The following is a 21,706-nucleotide window of genomic DNA, read 5'->3' on the forward strand; positions in this document are numbered from 1 at the left end:
CAAGCCAAGGAACGCCAAGAATTGTCAGCAGCCACCAGAAGCTAGAAAAGGCAAGGAAGGATTCTCCCCTGCAGGCATCAGAGGGCAAATAGCCCTGCCGACACCCCAATTTCAGACTTCTAGGCTCAAGAACTCTGAAAGAATAAATTTCTGTTGTCTTAAACCATTCAGTTTGTGATAATTTGTTATAGCAGCCCTAAGAAATGAATACTCCAGTCGTTAGAGGATATTCACACTTTTTAATGGGTTGTTACGAACAATCATGAGGCTTTTTTCTTCTTTGACTACAAGTGAAATGTAGAACATACACACTTCTGCCCAAGTAACTGGATGAGGTGAGCTCTGAATGCATCATGCAAAATTTTGATCAAGTTTTGTCCCACCATAATGCGATTGGCTGTCCCTCCCAGAGACCTTAGGAAGGGCTGCGATATTGCCTTGGCACCCTACCTTACCTAGTACTTTTAAGATGACGTGGCTCCACACGTAGCGCCCTGAGTTCTTCACCTTGCAGGTGTACCGGCCCTCATCACTGGGCTTCAGAGGCTCAATCTGCAGGGAGGCATCTCCTGCCAGGAAATTGGAAGCAAAGGCCACTCTGCCCCTCTGCTCCTCGGTCAAGTTGTTGTAGACATGACGGCTGGAGTAAGTGATCACCTGTGAGACAGACCGAGGTAGGGTCAAGCAGTGTGGCTCACAGCCTTCCTCTCTCCTACTGATGCCAGACGAGGAAAGGGAGGACAAAGGAGTCAAGCCTGTGACTGATTCTAAAAGCCCAAGGGACCTCTGTTCTAAATACAAATTAAAAGTACAATATGTTTGTCTAGGCCTTGCTTCTCCTTCTAAGAATAACACCGCCTCATATTTGTGCAGCACTTTAATTATAAAGCACTAATTATTTCATTAAGGGCTCAGAACCACTCCATCTTAAAGGTAAGGAATTTGAAAATTGAATTACCTCTGCAAGGTTACACAGCTGAGGCCAAAGAAGAAGTTACATGGGTATGGCTGTACATGCATACAAGTGCAGAATATTTCTGGAAGGAATCACAATAGATGTTATCAACAATTGTCTACAAGTAGTATTGAGAGGATGGAGAATAAGGGTAGGGAGGAAACTTACTTTTCTCCACACACCTTTTTGTCTTTTTACATTTTCTGTCACTTGCATGTGACCTTTTCAAGGTATGCTACACTTGTCCTAGGTGTTTTTTATGTGCCCTCTAACTTTTATTTCCCACCTCAGTTTTTCCAAGTAGTTGTTATTCCCATTTCACAGACAGGTGGCAGAACCAGGATTTGAACATAGGACTTCGGGCCCTGTCTAGTTCAGTGTTCCTGTACAACAGTTACTTGCTCCTGCTTCTTTCCCCCACCTGCATTCATTTAACTGCTCATTAACTCCTCTTCCAAAAAGTTTGGGAATGAAGCCAGAAAAGTGAAATGAAAAATTAAATTTGTTTTGTTCTTAAAAAATTTAGAGATGGGGAGGAAGGACTGGAGAAGTTAAAAAGGAGTAGAAGTTACTGGTTAAACATTTACTAAGAATAAATTAAATGGGAAAAGATTATGTCGTTTCACTCCATAAAATACACGAGCTTCCTGTCTTTTGTTTTTTCATGTGGGGATACCAAAGTTTAGATTTCTCCAACAGAAAAAATAATCTTGATTCTGACTGAACTTTTGTCCGCCAGTGTTCTAGTCTGCTAGTGCTGCTGGAATGCAAAACACCAGAAATGGATTGGCTTTTATAAAGGGGGTTTATTTGGTTACAGAGTTACAGTCTTAAGGCCATTAAGGGTCCAAGGTAACACGTCAACAATCGGGTACCTTCACTGGAGGATGGCCAATGGTGTCCGGAAAAACTGTTAGCTGGGAAGGCACGTGGCTGGCGTCTGCTCGATGTTCTGGTTTCAAAATGGCTTTCTCCCAGGACATTCCTTTCTAGGCTGCAGTTCCTCAAAAATGTCACTCTTAGTTGCACTTGGGATATTTGTCCTCTCTCAGCTTCTCTGGAGCAAGAGTCTGCTTTCAACGGCCGTCTGTAAAATGTCTCTCATCTGCAGCTCCTGTGCTTTCTTCAAGTGTCTTTCTTGGCTGTAGCTCCTCTTCAAAACATCACTCACAGCTGCACTGAGTTCCCTCTGCCTGTCAGTTCATTTATATGGCTCCACTGATCAAGTAAGACCCACACCGAATGGGCAGAGCAACACCTCCATGGAAATTATCCAATCAGAGTCATCACCCACAGCTGGGTGGGGCACATTCCAAAGAAACTCTCAAAGAATTACAATCTAATCAACACCGATAACATCTGCCCACACAAGATTACATCAAAGAGAATGGCGTTTGGGGGACACAATATATTCAAACTGGCACAGCCAGCATCTCAACCTCTGGTTCTTCAACCTTGCCCTGAATTCTCTTGGTCCATCATCTACCTCACTCCTTTTGGTAATGCTTTGTCCTCCATGCCACTCAGCAATCCTATTCTTCATCTCATCAAACATCAGCATTTATAGAATGACTGCTTCCCCTCAGGTCAGGAGGAGGCTCTTCAGATGAGTTAAACCCTTTTCTTGTCTCCAAATAATTTTACAATCTAGTGGGATTATCAAGGGGAGAAGTATAAACCCAGAAAAAGGAACAATTAACTTGAAGTAGCATCAGGGAGAATGTCCCAGAGAAGTTGGCAGAGTTTGAATTGGGCCTTGAAACATGAGTAGGCTGAATAAGTGAGGAGAAAGGCAGAGAAGAGGACTGGAGGGTGCATGCCAGATACAGTGTATGACACTAAAAAAGGCCTGCAAACACAGGGGAGCCTCCCTTGCACATTTCTGGCTGCCCCTTAATGTTTATTAATGAAGGAACTTGAGTCAGCCCGGAACTAACCCACCCCAATTCTTACTAGACAAAGCTAGTTCTAACCAGAATTGGCCTGCCTGACATGTGCAGTAGTTTAAACCTTAATCTGGAGGTGACAAATACCTCGTTATAATACTAAAAATCATGCCCATCATCATGTTAAGGCTGCCATTTTCTTACATACGTTCTGTAACTAAACATACAATCCATCTGCACATGCTCAATAATTAGACTATTTCTAACCTTGTCATCTCGAGTCATTATACTTATTATCCTAAATCTGTCTTTGAATACTAAAAAGCCCTCAGAATTACTGCAGTTCAGAGAGATCTGAGACCCATAAGCCTCCTGTTCTCCTTGCTTTGCACTTTACAAAAAAGCTCTTTCTCCCTTTGAAAACAACCCTGGTGTCACAGGATTGGTCATTGTGCACATCAAGCTGAGTACCCACACTTTGATCGGTATCACTTCTAATATTCATTTCTTTTATTGTTTTCATCTCTAGCACAATGCCAAGCACAAAGTATGTCTTTAATAAATGTTTCTTGAACAAAGGACTGAAGGTAGGTGGTGCTTTACTCTGAGTTTTCACCTTTGTGTCTAGGTATCAACTATTTGGATAGCCTCATTTTCCTTCTGTTTGCTTAGTTCTCTATATTTACCTCAGTGATCTTATCTGGTCTCATGGCTTTAGATACCACCCATGTGTGTGCAATTCCCAAATGTGTAGTTCCAGTCCAAACCTCTCCTGAGTGTGAGATTCATACATATGAAACTGCTCACACAAGGTCTCCTTTGGGTGTTGAACAGGTATCGTGAATGTAGTACGTCCAAAACTAAATTCATCCAATTCCCATCCCCAGGGACCCAAAACCTGCCCTGCCCCTTCTCTTCCCCCTCCCCCTCCTCCTCCTCACCTTCCTCCTCTGTCTTCTTCTTCTTCGAAGCTTTATTCATGTTGGGAGGATATTCTTATTGGATGTGAAATTCCAAACACATGGAAGGCATTCTCTTTTTAATCCCTATATTGATTTATCCTGAGCTCCCCACTGACTACAAATGCAGCTTTCCCAAAGGGGTAGGAGACACACTTTCAACTAACCAGGACCTACAAAAAGGCAAATGCTGTCCCTTACCTTGAGCTCCCCAGGCTCTGACTTGGTGGGAAAGTTGTGTTTTGAAGAAGGGAGAGTGGCAGTATGCTGCAGTTGCCTAGTGGGTCTCCCCCTTCTTGGTGGATGGCAGTTCCATTGTTTCATATGCTCAGACCAGAAACCTGGAGTGAACCTTGACTTCTGTTTTTCTCATATCCCAAATCCAATTTATAGGGAAATCCAGTTGGGTCTGTCTTCAAAATGCATTCAGAATCTGATCACTTCTTAGCACTTCCACTGCTACCACCGTGGAGGCAGTAGCATCTCTTGCCTGGATCTTTACTACAATAGCCTCCTGACTAGTTTTCCTCTTTGCAGTCTTGGCCTTCTGTGGCCTGTTGTCCAAATATAAATCATATTTTATGTGATAAATAAAATCTCATAGGCCCAACATGGAGGTGCCTACACTAAGCCCCATGTCAACAAAACCAAAAACCTAAGCTAGTTTCTATTTCTTGTGAATGCTCAGCTTGCCCAGAAAATCTAATTTAAATACAGCTGATCAGTTATTGCCAGCTAACTTCCACATTCCTAAGCAACCACCTGCTCCCCACTTTGAAAGACCCCCATAACTAAACTGGAGACTTCATTTCAGTCAGTCAGAACATTTCCTCACTTGCTTCCACATTTGCCCTATGTGAGCTTCTCCTCCCACCACCAAGTGGATCTCCCTTCAACTTTCTGAATGGGATATGCCCCATTCATGAATCATGCAATAAAGTTGTGAGCTCCTAAATTGCATGAAAAGTTCTTAAAAAAATTTTTTTACATGTCATTCCTCTGCTCAAAATCCTCTAATCGCTTTCCATTTCCGTCAGAGTAGAAGTCATAGCCTTTTAGTGGCCTGGAAGGCCCTACCTGATCTGCCACCCCCCATTCTGACCTCAGCTATTATTCTTCTAGCTTATTCCCTCCAGCCACCTGGCCCCTTTGCTGTTTTTCAGACATGCCAGGCACCTTCCCACCTTAGGGCCTGGGCATTGGCTCTTTCCTCTGCTGAACTCTCTTCCTCCTAGGGAACTCCAAGGCTACTTGTGCACCTCCTTCCAGTCTTTGCCCAAATGTCGCCTTCCAATTAGGTCTACCTTGATCACCTTATTTAAAATTGCAGTCCGAACCTCTGCCCTACCATTTCCCTTCTTTGCTTTATTGTTTTCATAGTACTTCATGCTACCAAATGTATCATATAATTTTCTCATATTTTATCTCTCTCACCACTAGAATATATGCTCCTCCAGGGCAGGGCTTTTTATCTGTTTTCTTCACTGATATTTCCCAAGCACCTACAACAGGTCCTGGCACTGGGGAGGCTCAGTGTGGAATAAATGACTATCATCTTTGACCTCTTTAGCTTAACATCCAAGTCCTATATTTGCTCACATCCCAGACTTAGGTCTGGACAACTCCCTTTCCTATCATCCCTTCCCTCTCGTAAATCTCTAACCTAGTCATACTTAATAATTTGCTGTAAAAATTCTTTGAAGAATTCACCTTGGCCTTCTAGAGCAGCTCAAATATACTGTCCCCCATCCACCCCTTCACCTCCATCCCAATCAGAAGGAAGTAATCCCCCCTCTGGAAGCCCTTCTTGTACTATTCTAATGTAGAAACTTAGTGAATTGAAACCCAAGACCCTAGCAGAATCCCAGTTGAGGCAGGGATAATTCCAAGTAAAGGGATGGGATTGGGGGAGGGGAGTAGCCTTCAAGAGATAGAATTACCCTCTTACAATATCAAAAGAGGATTTATATCTACTCCAGCTTGAAAACTCAACTCACTTTTCTCCTCCCTCCTATACAACTAGTATGTGCCTGAGTTAATCAACTGAACACCATCTTCATGCTAAGAAATGATCTAAAAAGTAGAGGAAATACATTTTTTTTTTCAGTCAAAAGTTCAGTCTTCAATCTTAGATATTTTGTCTTGAACTTCTGCATTCTTTTCAACAGAAACTGCAAGTTACAGGGAGGAGGGAAGGCTGCATGTTGGGGGTGGGGAGTTGGGGAATCAGGGAAGGGAAATCGGGTTCAAATCCTAGCTCGAAATCCGTCTTGGACAAGGGCCTTCACCTTTTAGAGACAGAAAGATTTGAAGTCCATATTTTCTGGAGGTGAATAAGGGTCTAACTTTCCTCTTGTTTTAAAAGAAAATTAGGATAACAATGCCCACCCTCCCGATTTCACAGGCCTATAGTAAGACTTAAAAGAGACAATGTGAGAGAGGCGGGGCAAGATGGCAGACTGGTGAGCTGTAAGTTTTAGTTACTCCTCCAGGAAAGTAGGTAAAAACCCAGGAACTGCGTGGACTGGACACCACAGAGCAATATGTCTTTGGGCATACTTCATACAACACTCATGAAAACGTGGAACTGCTGAGATCAGCGAAATCTGTAAGTTTTTGCGGCCAGGGGACCCGCGCCCCTCCCTGCCAGGCTCAGTCCCGGGGGAGGAGGGGCTGTCAGCTCCGGGAAGGAGAAGGGAGAACTGCAGTGGCTGCTCTTATCGAAAACTCATTCTACTGATTCAAACTCCAACCATAGATAGACTGAGACCAGACACCAGAGACTCTGAGAGCAGCCAGCCCAGCAGAGAGGAGACAGGCATAGAAAAAAAACAACACGAAAAACTCCAAAATAAAAGCAGAGGATTTTTGGAGTTCTGGTGAACACAGAAAGGGGAAGGGCGGAGCTCAGGCCTTGAGGCGCATATGCAAATCCTGAAGCAAAGCTGATCTCTCTGCCCTGTGCACCTTTCCTTAATGGCCCTGGTTGCTTTGTCTATTAGCATTTCAATAACCCATTAGATCTCTGAGGAGGGCCGTTTTTTTTTTTTTTTTTTTAAATCCTTTTTGCTTTTTCTAAAACAATTACTCTAAGAAGCTCAATACAGAAAGCTTCAAAGAATTGCAATTTGGGCACGTCAAGTCAAGAGCAGAACTAAGAGAGCTCTGAGACAAAAGGCAATAATCCAGTGGCTGAGAAAATTCACTAAACAACACAACTTCCCAAGAAAAGGGGGGTGTCCGCTCACAGCCACCATCCTGGTGGACAGGAAACACTCCTGCCCATCGCCAGCCCCATAGCCCAGAGCTGCCCCAGACAACCCAGTGTGACGGAAGTGCTTTAAATAACAGGCACACATCACAAAACTGGGCATGGACATTAGCCTTCCCTGCAACCTCAGCTGAATGTCCCAGAGCTGGGAAGGTGGAGCAGTGTGAATTAACAAAGCCCCATTCAGCCATCATTTGAGCAGACTGGGAGCCTCCCTACACAGCCCAGCAGCCCAGAACTGCCCTGGGGGGACGGCACTCACCTGTGACATAGCACAGTCATCCGTCAACAGAGGACCCGGGGTGCACAGCCTGGAAGAGGGGCCCACTTGCAAGTCTCAGGAGCCATACGCCAATACCAAAGACTTGTGGGTCAGTGGCAGAGACAAACTGTGGCAGGACTGAACTGAAGGATTAGACTATTGCAGCAGCTTTAAAACTCTAGGATCATCAGGGAGATTTGATTGTTAGGGCCACCCCCCCTCCCCGACTGCCCAGAAACACGCCCCACATACAGGGCAGGCAACACCAACTACACACGCAAGCTTGGTACACCAATTGGGCCCCACAAGACTCACTCCCCCACTCACCAAAAAGGCTAAGCAGGGGAGATCTGGCTTGTGGAGAACAGGTGGCTCGTGGACGCCACCTGCTGGTTAGTTAGAGAAAGTGTACTCCACGAAGCTGTAGATCTGATAAATTAGAGATAAGGACTTCAATAGGTCTACAAACCCTAAAAGAACCCTATCAAGTTCAGCAAATGCCACGAGGCCAAAAACAACAGAAAATTATAAAGCATATGAAAAAACCAGACGATATGGATAACCCAAGCCCAAGCACCCAAATCAAAAGACCAGAAGAGACACAGCACCTAGAGCAGCTACTCAAAGAACTAAAGATGAACAATGAGACCATAGTACGGGATATGAAGGAAATCAAGAAGACCCTAGAAGAGCATAAAGAAGACATTGCAAGACTAAATAAAAAAATGGATGATCTTATGGAAATTAAAGAAACTGTTGACCAAATTAAAAAGATTCTGGACACTCATAGTACAAGACTAGAGGAAGTTGAACAACGAATCGGTGACCTGGAAGATGACAGAATGGAAAATGAAAGCATAAAAGAAAGAATGGGGAAAAAAATTGAAAAACTCGAAATGGACCTCAGGGATATGATAGATAATATGAAACGTCCAAATATAAGACTCATTGGTGTCCCAGAAGGGGAAGAAAAGGGTAAAGGTCTAGGAAGACTATTCAAAGAAATTGTTGGGGAAAACTTCCCAAATCTTCTAAACAACATAAATACACAAATCATAAATGCTCAGCGAACTCCAAATAGAATAAATCCAAAAAAACCCACTCCGAGACATATACTGATCACACTGTCAAACATAGAAGAGAAGGAGCAAGTTCTGAAAGCAGCAAGAGAAAAGCAATTCACCACATACAAAGGAAACAGCATAAGACTAAGTAGTGACTACTCAGCAGCCACCATGGAGGCGAGAAGGCAGTGGCAGGATATATTTAAAATTCTGAGTGAGAGGAATTTCCAGCCAAGAATACTTTATCCAGCAAAGCTCTCCTTCAAATTTGAGGGAGAGCTTAAATTTTTCACAGACAAACAAATGCTGAGAGAATTTGCTAACAAGAGACCTGCCCTACTGGAGATACTAAAGGGAGCCCTACAGACAGAGAAACAAAGACAGGACAGAGAGACTTGGAGAAAGGTTCAGTACTAAAGAGATTCGGTATGGGTACAAGAAAGGATATTAATAGAGAGAGGGAAAAATATGGCAAACATAATCCAAAGGATAAGATGGCCGATTCAAGAAATGCCTTCACGGTTTTAACGTTGAATGTAAATGGATTAAACTCCCCAATTAAAAGATATAGATTCGCAGAATGGATCCAAAAAAATGAACCATCAATATGTTGCATACAAGAGACTCATCTTAGACACAGGGACACAAAGAAACTGAAAGTGAAAGGATGGAAAAAAATATTTCATGCAAGCTACAGCCAAAAGAAAGCAGGTGTAGCAATATTAATCTCAGATAAAATAGACTTCAAATGCAGGGATGTTTTGAGAGACAAAGAAGGCCACTACATACTAATAAAAGGGGCAATTCAGCAAGAAGAAATAACAATCGTAAATGTCTATGCACCCAATCAAGGTGCCACAAAATACATGAGAGAAACATTGGCAAAACTAAAGGAAGCAATTGATGTTTCCACAATAATTGTGGGAGACTTCAACACATCACTCTCTCCTATAGATAGATCAACCAGACAGAAGACCAATAAGGAAATTGAAAACCTAAACAATCTGATAAATGAATTAGATTTAACAGACATCTACAGGACATTACATCCCAAATCACCAGGATACACATACTTTTCTAGTGCTCACAGAACTTTCTCCAGAATAGATCATATGCTGGGACATAAAACAAGCCTCAATAAATTTAAAAAGATTGAAATTATTCAAAGCACATTCTCTGACCACAATGGAATACAATTAGAAGTCAATAACCATCAGAGACTTAGAAAATTCACAAATACCTGGAGGTTAAACAACACACTCCTAAACAATCAGTGGGTTAAAGAAGAAATAGCAAGAGAAATTGCTAAATATATAGAGACGAATGAAAATGAGAACACAACATACCAAAACCTATGGGACGCAGCAAAAGCAGTGCTAAGGGGGAAATTTATAGCACTAAACACATATATTAAAAAGGAAGAAAGAGCCAAAATCAAAGAACTAATGGATCAACTGAAGAAGCTAGAAAATGAACAGCAAACCAATCCTAAACCAAGTACAAGAAAAGAAATAACAAGGATTAAAGCAGAAATAAATGACAGAGAGAACAAAAAAACAATAGAGAGGATAAATATCACCAAAAGCTGGTTCTTTGAGAAGATCAACAAGATTGACAAGCCCCTAGCTAGACTGACAAAATCAAAAAGAGAGAAGACCCATATAAACAAAATAATGAATGAAAAAGGTGACATAACTGCAGATCCTGAAGAAATTAAAAAAATTATAAGAGGATATTATGAACAACTGTATGGCAACAAACTGGATAATGTAGAAGAAATGGACAATTTCCTGGAAACATATGAACAACCTAGACTGACCAGAGAAGAAATAGAAGACCTCAACCAACCCATCACAAGCAAAGAGATCCAATCAGTCATCAAAAATCTTCCCACAAATAAATGCCCAGGGCCAGATGGCTTCACAGGGGAATTCTACCAAACTTTCCAGAAAGAACTGACACCAATCTTACTCAAACTCTTTCAAAACATTGAAAAAAATGGAACACTACCTAACTCATTTTATGAAGCTAACATCAATCTAATACGAAAACCAGGCAAAGATGCTACAAAAAAGGAAAACTACTGGCCAATCTCCCTAATGAATATAGATGCAAAAATCCTCAACAAAATACTTGCAAATCGAATCCAAAGACACATTAAAAAAATCATACACCATGACCAAGTGGGGTTCATTCCAGGCATGCAAGGATGGTTCAACATAAGAAAATCAATCAATGTATTACAACACATTAAAAACTCGAAAGGGAAAAATCAATTGATCATCTCAATAGATGCTGAAAAAGCATTTGACAAAATCCAACATCCCTTTTTGATAAAAACACTTCAAAAGGTAGGAATTGAAGGAAACTTCCTCAACATGATAAAGAGCATATATGAAAAACCCACAGCTAGCATAGTACTCAATGGTGAGAGACTGAAAGCCTTCCCTCTAAGATCAGGAACAAGACAAGGATGCCCGCTGTCACCACTGTTATTCAACATTGTGCTGGAAGTGCTAGCCAGGGCAATCCGGCAAGACAAAGAAATAAAAGGCATCCAAATTGGAAAAGAAGAAGTAAAACTGTCATTGTTTGCAGATGATATGATCTTATATCTAGAAAACCCTGAGAAATCAACGATACACCTACTAGAGCTAATAAACAAATTTAGCAAAGTAGCGGGATACAAGATTAATGCACATAAGTCAGTAATGTTTCTATATGCTAGAAATGAACAAACTGAAGAGACACTCAAGAAAAAGATACCATTTTCAATAGCAACTAAAAAAATCAAGTACCTAGGAATAAACTTAACCAAAGATGTAAAAGACCTATACAAAGAAAACTACATAACTCTACTAAAAGAAATAGAAGGGGACCTTAAAAGATGGAAAAATATTCCATGTTCATGGATAGGAAGGCTAAATGTCATTAAGATGTCAATTCTACCCAAACTCATCTACAGATTCAATGCAATCCCAATCAAAATTCCAACAACCTACTTTGCAGACTTGGAAAAGCTAGTTATCAAATTTATTTGGAAAGGGAAGATGCCTCGAATTGCTAAAGACACTCTAAAAAAGAAAAACGAAGTGGGAGGACTTACACTCCCTGACTTTGAAGCTTATTATAAAGCCACAGTTGCCAAAACAGCATGGTACTGGCACAAAGATAGACATATAGATCAATGGAATCGAATTGAGAATTCAGAGATAGACCCTCAGATCTATGGCCGACTGATCTTTGATAAGGCCCCCAAAGTCACCGAACTGAGCCATAATGGTCTTTTCAACAAATGGGGCTGGGAGAGTTGGATATCCATATCCAAAAGAATGAAAGAGGACCCCTACCTCACCCCCTACACAAAAATTAACTCAAAATGGACCAAAGATCTCAATATAAAAGAAAGTACCATTATGTATTTTTAAAAGATGAAAGGCACATTGATGAACAACAAAAAAAAAAATGGCAAAAAAAAAGAAAGAAAGAAAAAAAGAAAAAAACAACAACTCCTAACTCCTATACTGCCCTCAAAATGGAGTTTGCAATTATTGTCAGTCAGGATTCATCTTTGCGAAAATCAGTGATTTCCACATTCAGCCAGTGTAGCCAGCAGAAATTTCTGATCCACAATGCATGGATTCCTTTGAAAAAGAAAAAAGAAAAAAAAAAATCACAAAAACACAAACTTTTTTTATTCAAAAATAACAAAGTTCTTGTAAGGTAAATAATGTATTTAGCATGAAGCATGAATTATTTTCATATAAATATAGAAAATAGAGAAAAGGCTATGCCTCTAATTTTTAAGCCCTTAGGCTTAGAGGTTCTTTTGGTTTTCTACTTTTTTTCCTTTTATTTTTTTTTCTTTTATTTTTTTTTAATTTTTTTTTTTTTAATTTTTTTTTTGTTTGCTTTCCTGTTATTTTGTTTTGGTTTTTTGAAGCAGGTGTTTAAGGTTTAACCTTCTTCAGGGACAAATTCTGACTGTTGGGGAACTTACTCTGCAATATAAAAATATCTTCTTGCTCTGGTAGGGCTTGGATGGTTGAACTCTGTACTGCCTTGTCTGCACTTCAGCCCCCGACCCCTCTGATTCTCTGTTTTTAAAAGTGTGTCCTTTCAAAAAAAAAAAAAAAAAAAAAAAAAAAAAAAAAAAAAAAAAAAAAAAGAAAGTACCATTAAACTCCTAGAAGATAATGTAGGAAAACATCTTCAAGACCTTGTATTAGGAGGCCACTTCCTAGACTTTACACCCAAAGCACAAGCAACAAAAGAGAAAATAGATAAATGGGAACTCCTCAAGCTTAGAAGTTTCTGCACCTCAAAGGAATTTCTCAAAAAGGTAAAGAGGCAGCCAACTCAATGGGAAAAAATTTTTGGAAACCATGTATCTGACAAAAGACTGATATCTTGCATATACAAAGAAATCCTACAACTCAATGACAATAGTACAGACAGCCCAATTATAAAATGGGCAAAAGATATGAAAAGACAGTTCTCTGAAGAGGAAATACAAATGGCCAAGAAACACATGAAAAAATGTTCAGCTTCACTAGCTATTAGAGAGATGCAAATTAAGACCACAATGAGATACCATCTAACACCGGTTAGAATGGCTGCCATTAAACAAACAGGAAACTACAAATGCTGGAGGGGATGTGGAGAAATTGGAACTCTTATTCATTGTTGGTGGGACTGTATAATGGTTCAGCCCTCTGGAAGTCAGTCTGGCAGTTCCTTAGAAAACTAGATATAGAGCTACCATTCGATCCAGCGATTGCACTTCTCGGTATATACCCGGAAGATCGGAAAGCAGTGACACGAACAGATATCTGCACACCAATGTTCATAGCAGCATTATTCACAATTGCCAAGAGATGGAAACAACCCAAATGTCCTTCAACAGATGAGTGGATAAATAAAATGTGGTATATACACACGATGGAATACTACGCGGCAGTAAGAAGGAACGATCTCGTGAAACATATGACAACATGGATGAACCTTGAAGACATAATGCTGAGCGAAATAAGCCAGGCACAAAAAGAGAAATATTATATGCTACCACTAATGTGAACTTTGAAAAATGTAAAACAAATGGTTTATAATGTAGAATGTAGGGGAACTAGCAGTAGAGAGCAATTAAGGAAGGGGGAACAATAATCCAAGAAGAACAGATAAGCTATTTAACGTTCTGGGGATGCCCAGAAATGACTATGGTCTGTTAATTTCTGATGGATGTAGTAGGAACAAGTTCACTGAAATGTTGCTATATTATGTAACTTTCTTGGGGTAAAGTAGGAACATGTTGGAAGTTAAGCAGTTATCTTAGGTTAGTTGTCTTTTTCTTACTCCCTTGTTATGGTCTCTTTGAAATGTTCTTTTATTGTATGTTTGTTTTCTTTTTAACTTTTTTTACATACAGTTGATTTAAAAAAGAAGGGAAAGTTAAAAAAAAAAAAAAAAGAAAAAAGACAAACAAGGAAAAAAAAAAAAAGATGTAGTGCCCCCTTGAGGAGCCTGTGGAGAATGCAGGGGTATTCGCGTACCCCACCTCCATGGTTGCTAACATGACCACAGACATAGGGGACTGGTGGTTTGATGGGTTGAGCCCTCTGCCATGGGTTTTACCCTTGGGAGGGCGGTTGCTGCAGGGGAGAGGCTAGGCCTCCCTGTATTTGTGCCTAAGAGTCTCCTCTTGAATGCCTCTTTGTTGCTCAGATGTGGCCCTCTCTCTCTGGCTAAGCCAACTTGAAAGGTGAAATCACTGCCCTCCCCCCTACGTGGGATCAGACACCCAGGGAAGTGAATCTCCCTGGCAACGTGGAATATGACTCCCGGGGAGGAATGTAGACCCGGCATCGTGGGATGGAGAACATCTTCTTGACCAAAAGGGGGATGTGAAAGGAAATGAAATAAGCTTCAGTGGCAGAGAGATTCCAAAACGAGCCGAGAGATCACTCTGCTGGGCACTCTTACACACACTTTAGACAACCTTTTTTAGGTTCTAAAGAATTGGGGTAGCTGGTGGTGGATACCTGAAACTATGAAACTACAACCCAGAACCCATGAATCTCGAAGACAGTTGTATAAAAATGTAGCTTATGAGGGGTGACAGTGGGATTGGGAATGCCATAAGGACCAAACTCCACTTTGTCTAGTTTATGGATGGATGTGTAGAAAAGTAGGGGAAGGAAACAAACAGACAAAGGTACCCAGTGTTCTTTTTTACTTCAATTGCTCTTTTTCACTCTAATTATTATTCTTGTTATTTTTGTGTGTGTGCTAATGAAGGTGTCAGGGATTGATTTAGGTGATGAATGTACAACTATGTAATGGTACTGTAAACAATCGAAAGTACAATTTGTTTTGTATGACTGCGTGGTATGTGAATATATCTCAATAAAATGATGATTAAAAAAAAAAAAAAAAAGAGACAATGTGTGCAAAAGGGCATTATCCCTTCCCTCAGTGACCATCAGTGACGACTCTGTGTCAAGCACTGTCATCGGCTTATGAAGGTGAATTAGATGTAGAAATGAAAATCCATCCGCAGAGTGCAATATATTCAGTCAGGGATTTTTGTCTTTATTTATCAAGACTTAACATGGCATTTATTGTACACTAAGCACTGTTCTAAAGCTTCACAAAGATAACTCCTTGCATTTCAAAAGAGCAGCATGGTACAGTGAAAAGTTTAAGACAAGATTAAGGAAGCAAGTCTCTTCAATGAAACTGCTTAGATTTGTTAAGTAAAATAAAATGGTCACCTGCATTGGGCATTGACAAGAGGGGTCCCTAGAAGTATAACTGAGAAATTAAGAATTAACAAATGATTATGATTACTGAACCATTATATAGATGTTTTTTCTTTCTTTATTGTAGAATAGGCAGAAGTTGATACCTGAAACTCAACTAGCCTCACCCTTGTTTACAGTTACTATTGTAATGGTTATTTTAGCGGAGTCTCAACCTTGTGTCTGTTTACTATTGTTACGGTTATTATGGTCTAGTCTCAGCCCTGTGTATACTTACTATTGTAATGGTATCAATTCCATCCCCCGCCCCACCTTTTTGAATCTATTAAAACCCTGAACTCCTTAGACTCAGGGAGACAAATTTTTCAATGGATAGGCCATCTGATCTCCTGCTTCATCCACAGCAATAAACTCTGTCTTTGAGACCCCTGTGTTATGACTGGCTGTTACATGCATTGGGCAGTAAACTCCAAATTTGTTTGGTATCAGAAGGGTCTTTTTTTTCTATATGGTGATTGACCTGCAGGAGCTTTCTGAGAAAATGGAATGCACCCAACAGAACTGCAGATAAGCTACACTTGCTGATAAACCAGTTTCAGTCCAGAAGGGATACCTTATCAGATTGGACAAACATACCATATTAACCAATGTATATCAGCTCCCCACTTTGTAAGACCCCTCTATGTAAAATGGAAACTTAACATCAGCAAATCGGAACATTTCCTCACTTGCTTCCACATTTGCCCAAATGAGCACTCCCCTTCCACCCCCTCAGCATAACATTCTGTATGTGATGCTGCCCAATATGTGAATCATTCTATAAACCTGTGAAATCCTAAAAATGCATAAAAATTTTTTCTTATATCAGATGTAAGTCCATTCTTTCGTTCTATGCGGGCACTCTAAAATGGGGCAGGGCAGGTTAATCTTGCTAGTTCTTTCAGCCTGCTCCTGTATGCAGGGTGGGAATCACTCATTAATCACTGCTTTTTACCATTGAGCCTGGGCATCCAGGGAGGAGTTTTTAGGGGCCAGGGACAGGTTTCTAGCCTATTCTTATCTCTTTAAATGTAACCAACCTTATGTTCCAGACTGTGGTCCCATTTTACAGCTCTCTGTTTTCCTCCCAATCAGGTAAGAACCTATGAACTCTGTTCCAGAAAAATGCACATACATACATTATATGGCTAGTAATTTCATAGGGTTCCTAGCACTCAAAGCCCTCGGCTTTAGAGTCAGTCTGGAAAGAGCTAAGATCCCAGCCCTTCTCCCAGATGTGCTACTTGTTGGTTTTAGAAGCTTGCATGGCATTGTTGGCCCATATCCTGTTGCACTACATAGGAAGGGAAGGTTTCTAGGGAGGTGGAAGGAGCTGATGTAGAAGTCAGCTGACATAGAACTAGTGGGACAAAGGGAGAGAGGGAAATGCCTAATCAACAGGAAAAAAAACTGGAAGCTTTAGAGCTTTATCTCCACTCAAGAGCTAAAGGGGGAGGGGCCTGACATCTGGAGATGAGGGAAATAATCTGGGAACACTTAATAATCATTCAATTAATGCTCTGTTCCTTTTTGATTTCTCCATATTTTCCCAGATGTATATTACCTGTGAGGAAGTTGGTTTATGCTTCCCAGGAAGAAGGAAGAGATTTTAAATCCAGAAGACTTAGTAAAAAGCTGGGTAATTTTTAGGAACTTTTGAGTTTTGTGGGCTTTGGGAGGTTGGTGATTTGGAGGTTCCAGTGACGCATTTTGGTGTGGGGGCTGTGGGATCACTTTCTTGTTCATTTTAGTACTTGGACTAGCATAAGGAGGTACCTTTGTCTCTGGAGGTATGTTTGACTCCGGAGTGCCTAAGAGTAGCAACTGGCTGCTTCGGACTGCTAGAAATTAAGAATTAACAAATAATTAGGATGACTAATAATTATACATTTTTTTTTCTTACTTTCTAGTGTATTGTAGAATAGCCAAAAGGAAGTTCTTGAAATTTCTGAAACCCAGTGAAACTGTAACCCAGATAGATGCCTTAATCTTTGATAATGATTGTTTAACTATATAACCTTTATCTTGTGGTTATTTAAAAACCATGATCCGGCCCTGCTTGTAACCCTTTTCCTGTTTTACAACTTTAGAGTCTTAGGATCACAAAGATAATCCCCTAATGTTAATTAATGAAGGAAGTTAAGTCAACCCAGAACTAACCCACCCAATTCCTAAACTATCTTACTACAAAGCTGGATCTAACCAAAATCAGCCTGCCTGACATATGCAGTAGCTCAAATTTTAACCCATACCTCATTATAATACTAAAAATCACACTCATCATCATAGTAAGGCCACCATTTTCTTACATACATTCTATGACTAAGCATGTAATCAGTCTGTGCATGCTCAATAATTAGATCTCTGACTTCATCATCTTGAGTCATTATACTCATTATCCTAAAACCTGCCCATCTTTTGATATTATAAAACTACCAGAGTTATTGCAGTTCAGGGAGACAGATTTTAGGCCTCTAGGTCATCTGTTCTCCTTGCTTCATGTAGCAATAAACTCTTTCTTTCTTTGAAATTCCAGAGTCATAGATTGGCTGTTATGCTCATCGGGCAGAGAACCCTGCATTTGATATGCATCAACATTATAAAATACATTTTTCGGATGAGTAGAAAAATAGGGGAAGGAAACAAACAGACAAAGGTACCCAGTGTTCTTTTTTACTTCAATTGCTCTTTTTCACTTTAATTATTATTCTTGTTATTTTTGTGTGTGTGCTAATGAAGATGTCAGGGATTGATTTAGGTGATGAATGTACAACTATGTAATGGTACTGTGAACAATCAAATGTACGATTTGTTTTGTATGACTGCCTGGTATGTGAATATATCTCAATAAAATGAAGATAAAAAAATAAATAAAAACAAAAAAACAAAAAAACAAAACAAAAAAAAAGAAACACATGGAGGAAAGAAAGACAGATGAGAAGGCTTATGTGATGTGACCGCCAGTCAGGGAATGCTGGCAGCAACCAAAAGCTGGAAGAGGCAAGGAATGGAATCTTCCCTAGAACCTGGGGTGTGTGGCACTGCTGACACCTTGATTTTGGACTCCTCGTCTCCAGAATTACAAGAGAATAAATTTCTGTGGTTTTAAGCTACAAAAAAAAAAAAAAAAAAAAAAAAAATACATTTTTCTTCATCACCCAGCACACACATACCATACAGATATATAACTGAAACATTAAATTTCATGAAACTATATATGCAATATACTGATATTTTCTAGTCTGTGTTAAAACAAAAGATTGTTGGGAAGTCAAACAGTCTACATTCTAATGGAAGCTCTTCTGCTTAGAGCTCCTGCCTCAGTTAATTAACCTTTCTAAACTTAAACTCTAGAGTACTCAGTTCTACAACAGGGGTAGGCTACTTCCTGGGATTATTGTGAGAACAATATAGTAAGCACTCAATAAATGTTAGCACCATCATTTTATTTTTAGGCTGAAGTTGTTCATCCCCAATATTAATAAGTATATAAATTTGTATAGCAAAGCTCCCCTGGCTAAGAACCTCTTTATGTTTCCCTCCACCGTGCACACTGTGGTCCCCCAAATGTGGCACCTAAGGCCAGTGCAGTCCAGGCTGCACCTCATCTTTGGCCCCTGCCCTTATATCTCTGAATAGCCTTGCCCCCAAACCTGATGTCCTCTGATATGTCTTTGTGTTTGGTCACGCAGTCGTCTCCTTCTCAAATGCCTCCCCTTTTATTTTTGCCTGAACAACTCCTACCCAGGTCTCAAGATCAAGTTCAAGGCCACCTTCTGCATTTAGTGTTACTGGCTCCTCAGAGTAAAATTAATGACTCCTTCCTGCAAGCTTCAGCACTTTGGGCATATGTCTACCATAGTACTTACTATATTATATATGAAATTTATCTATCTGGATTCAAATTCAAGTAGGTCTGCCTCCCATCTGCTTTTCTCCCCTTTTCCTAAAATCCTGTTCCAATATTTAACAGAGAAAAAGGAGATAGCATATAGGTGAACATTTGACATCTTTGAAAGCAGAGATTATCCAATTTCAAATAATCTTAGAATATAATTAAATAACCATTACTTAATATGAGGATTTCTCACACATGCTTCTGACACAGATGAGGCTCAGTTAGAGCCTTGCAATTTGACTCAGTTTTTTCAGATATATTTTCAATCCTTGATGCTTGTATTGTTGTTTGTTGTTGTTGTTGTTTTTATTTCTAGGAAATGCAATACTGAGACTAAGCCATTCATGGGGTGTGGTGGGAAAACAATGAACAGAAACGTAAACTTTTGCAAAAATTCAAAGACTTAAATATACAAATTGCAGCTGTTGTGGGGCTGTTTGTTTTAAGACATTCCAATGGGCCTGTTCCGGACCCACTTTTAGTGGGTGAGCATAGGACAGTTTGTTAGGCCTTGTGTGGAACAGATGGATCAGCTCAATTTTCTGGCATTTGCTGCACTTTATCATACTTGCCTTTGAATGGAGATGGATGCAGGCCCTGCTCTCTATGCTTTAGATCAGGATTTTTCTTGCTCAGAAGCCAGACAGAAGGCGATAGGGTGAAGGGGTGGTACAAGAGGCTTGGTATGGGAATTGGAATATCTCTGTCCTAATTTTTCCATTGGAAAAATAGAGAGGAAGGTTTCTGGCATGTGTTCCTGGCTAAGCTTGGGGGCAGTGGTCACTCTTTCTTTGGAAATCCAGCTGTGAGTCTATCCTTAGAACCAGGACGAAAGCTCCCGAGTTCCAGTGGCCATGCTGTCAAGGTTGAAATTCAAATACTCCAGAGACGGTTTTCCAGCACAGCCTTCCCACCCCCAAATGTTTCCTGCATGCTCTGAGCATCCTACACAAAAGGAACCAAAACATTTCTGCTCAGATTGAAATGCAAAGCCAAATAACTGGGTCACCCTATGTCACTGTAAGTCTATTTTAAGCACATCTATTCCAACTTTCCCACCTCCCATGTTTTCTCCCTCAACCACCCTTACCCTCATTCCCAACACTCTGATAATTATAAAGTGCTGGCAACTTTACTGCCTACGTATTTCTTATCCCTGTCTTGATAGCCCTACTGCTGAGATGACTGTTGTTCAGGCCCTTACTGTATAGCTTGAAAATGTTCAGCCAATCTTCTTCTTGAGTACTCCTTCAATCGGTGCTCTAACAAAGTGCCAGAGTGACCACCCTAAAATTCAAATATGTCCCTATCACTCTTTTTCTTTAAATTTTATTTTGAAATAAATTCGAAGTTATAGGAACAGTTGCAAAAACAATGCAAACCCCATACACAGAACTCCCACATACCCTGACCCCCCTCCCCTGATACCCCGATCCACCAACTTTAACATGCTGTCACACCGCCATTTCTCTTTCCCTCCCTCCCTCCCCATCTATCATCCATCATCTATTGCTCTGTCTTCTGAACATATGAGAGCTAGCTGCACACATCCTTGAACAAACACTATAATTCACATATACGCTTCCCATGAACAAGAACATTCTTTTATGCAATTCCATTAAGTGCAGCTAAGTTGTTCAAGAAATTCAACATTGATACAAAGCTTACATTCTATATTTCCTTTTTTTTTTTTTTTCCTTATGTCTCAACTGTGTCCCTTTGAGCCTTCTGTCCTCCAACCTCAGATCCCATCCAGGGTCATCCTTGGCATTCAATTGCTGTCTATTTATACTTTTTTTTTTCCTTTTTCAATTGTGGGAACATATATACAGCCTAACTCTTCCCATTCCACCCTCTCCCTAGCTTTTCATTAGTGGGATTAATCACATTTAGAATGTTGTAATGCTATCACCTTCCCACCATCCATTACTAGAAATTTCCCTTCACCTCAAACAGCAACCCTACACTCATTTCTTAACTCCCCATTGCCCCTTCCCCTACTTCTCGTAACCCATACTCTACTTTTCATCTCTATGGTCATATTCTCTGATAATTTCTTTGTGTTTACTGTGGGGCTTAAAATTAACCTCTTAAATCCATAACAATCTTGTTTTTCTTTGATACCAACTTAACTTCAATAGGACACGTAAACTATGTTCCTATACTCCCTCATTCCCCCGCCTTTATATAGTTCTTGTCAAAAATTACATATTTTACATTGAGTCCAAAACCACTGATTTGTAGAGTTTGTGTATTTTATATCCTGTAGGAAGTAAATAGTGGAGTTACAAATAAAAAATTATTGACTTTTATTTGTATTCCATTGTGGTCAGAGAATGTGCTTTGAATATATTCAACTGTTTTTTTGTTGTTGTTGTTGTTTTAATTTATTGAGGCTTGTTTTATGTCCCAGCATATGGTCCATTCTGGAGAAAGATCCATGATCACTAGAGAAAAATGTGTGTCCTGGTGATTTGGGATGTAAGGTTCTATATATGTCTGTTAAAATTCTCTACATCTCTCTCTCCTTTCTTTGTTTCTCTGTCGGTAGGGCTCCATTTAGTATCTGAAGTAGGGCAGGTCTTTTATTGGCAGAGTCTCTCAGCATTTGTTT

The 21,706-nt window shown here is 40.1% G+C and overlaps 1 protein-coding gene across 2 annotated transcripts in view; it reads right to left on the reverse strand.

The window, feature by feature from the left end:
* LOC119538640 (CXADR like membrane protein) overlaps positions 1 to 21,706 on the reverse strand; it is a 113,006-nt gene that overhangs the window by 9,390 nt on the left and 81,910 nt on the right. For both annotated transcript variants that reach the window (XM_037841774.1, XM_037841773.1), the window contains exon 3: positions 456 to 657. In XM_037841774.1, coding sequence (XP_037697702.1) covers positions 456 to 657 — 202 coding nt within the window. The remainder of the gene's footprint in view (positions 1 to 455; positions 658 to 21,706) is intronic.

Source organism: Choloepus didactylus, chromosome 6 (genome assembly GCF_015220235.1).
Source record: "Choloepus didactylus isolate mChoDid1 chromosome 6, mChoDid1.pri, whole genome shotgun sequence".
Taxonomy (NCBI): Eukaryota; Metazoa; Chordata; class Mammalia; order Pilosa; family Megalonychidae; genus Choloepus; species Choloepus didactylus.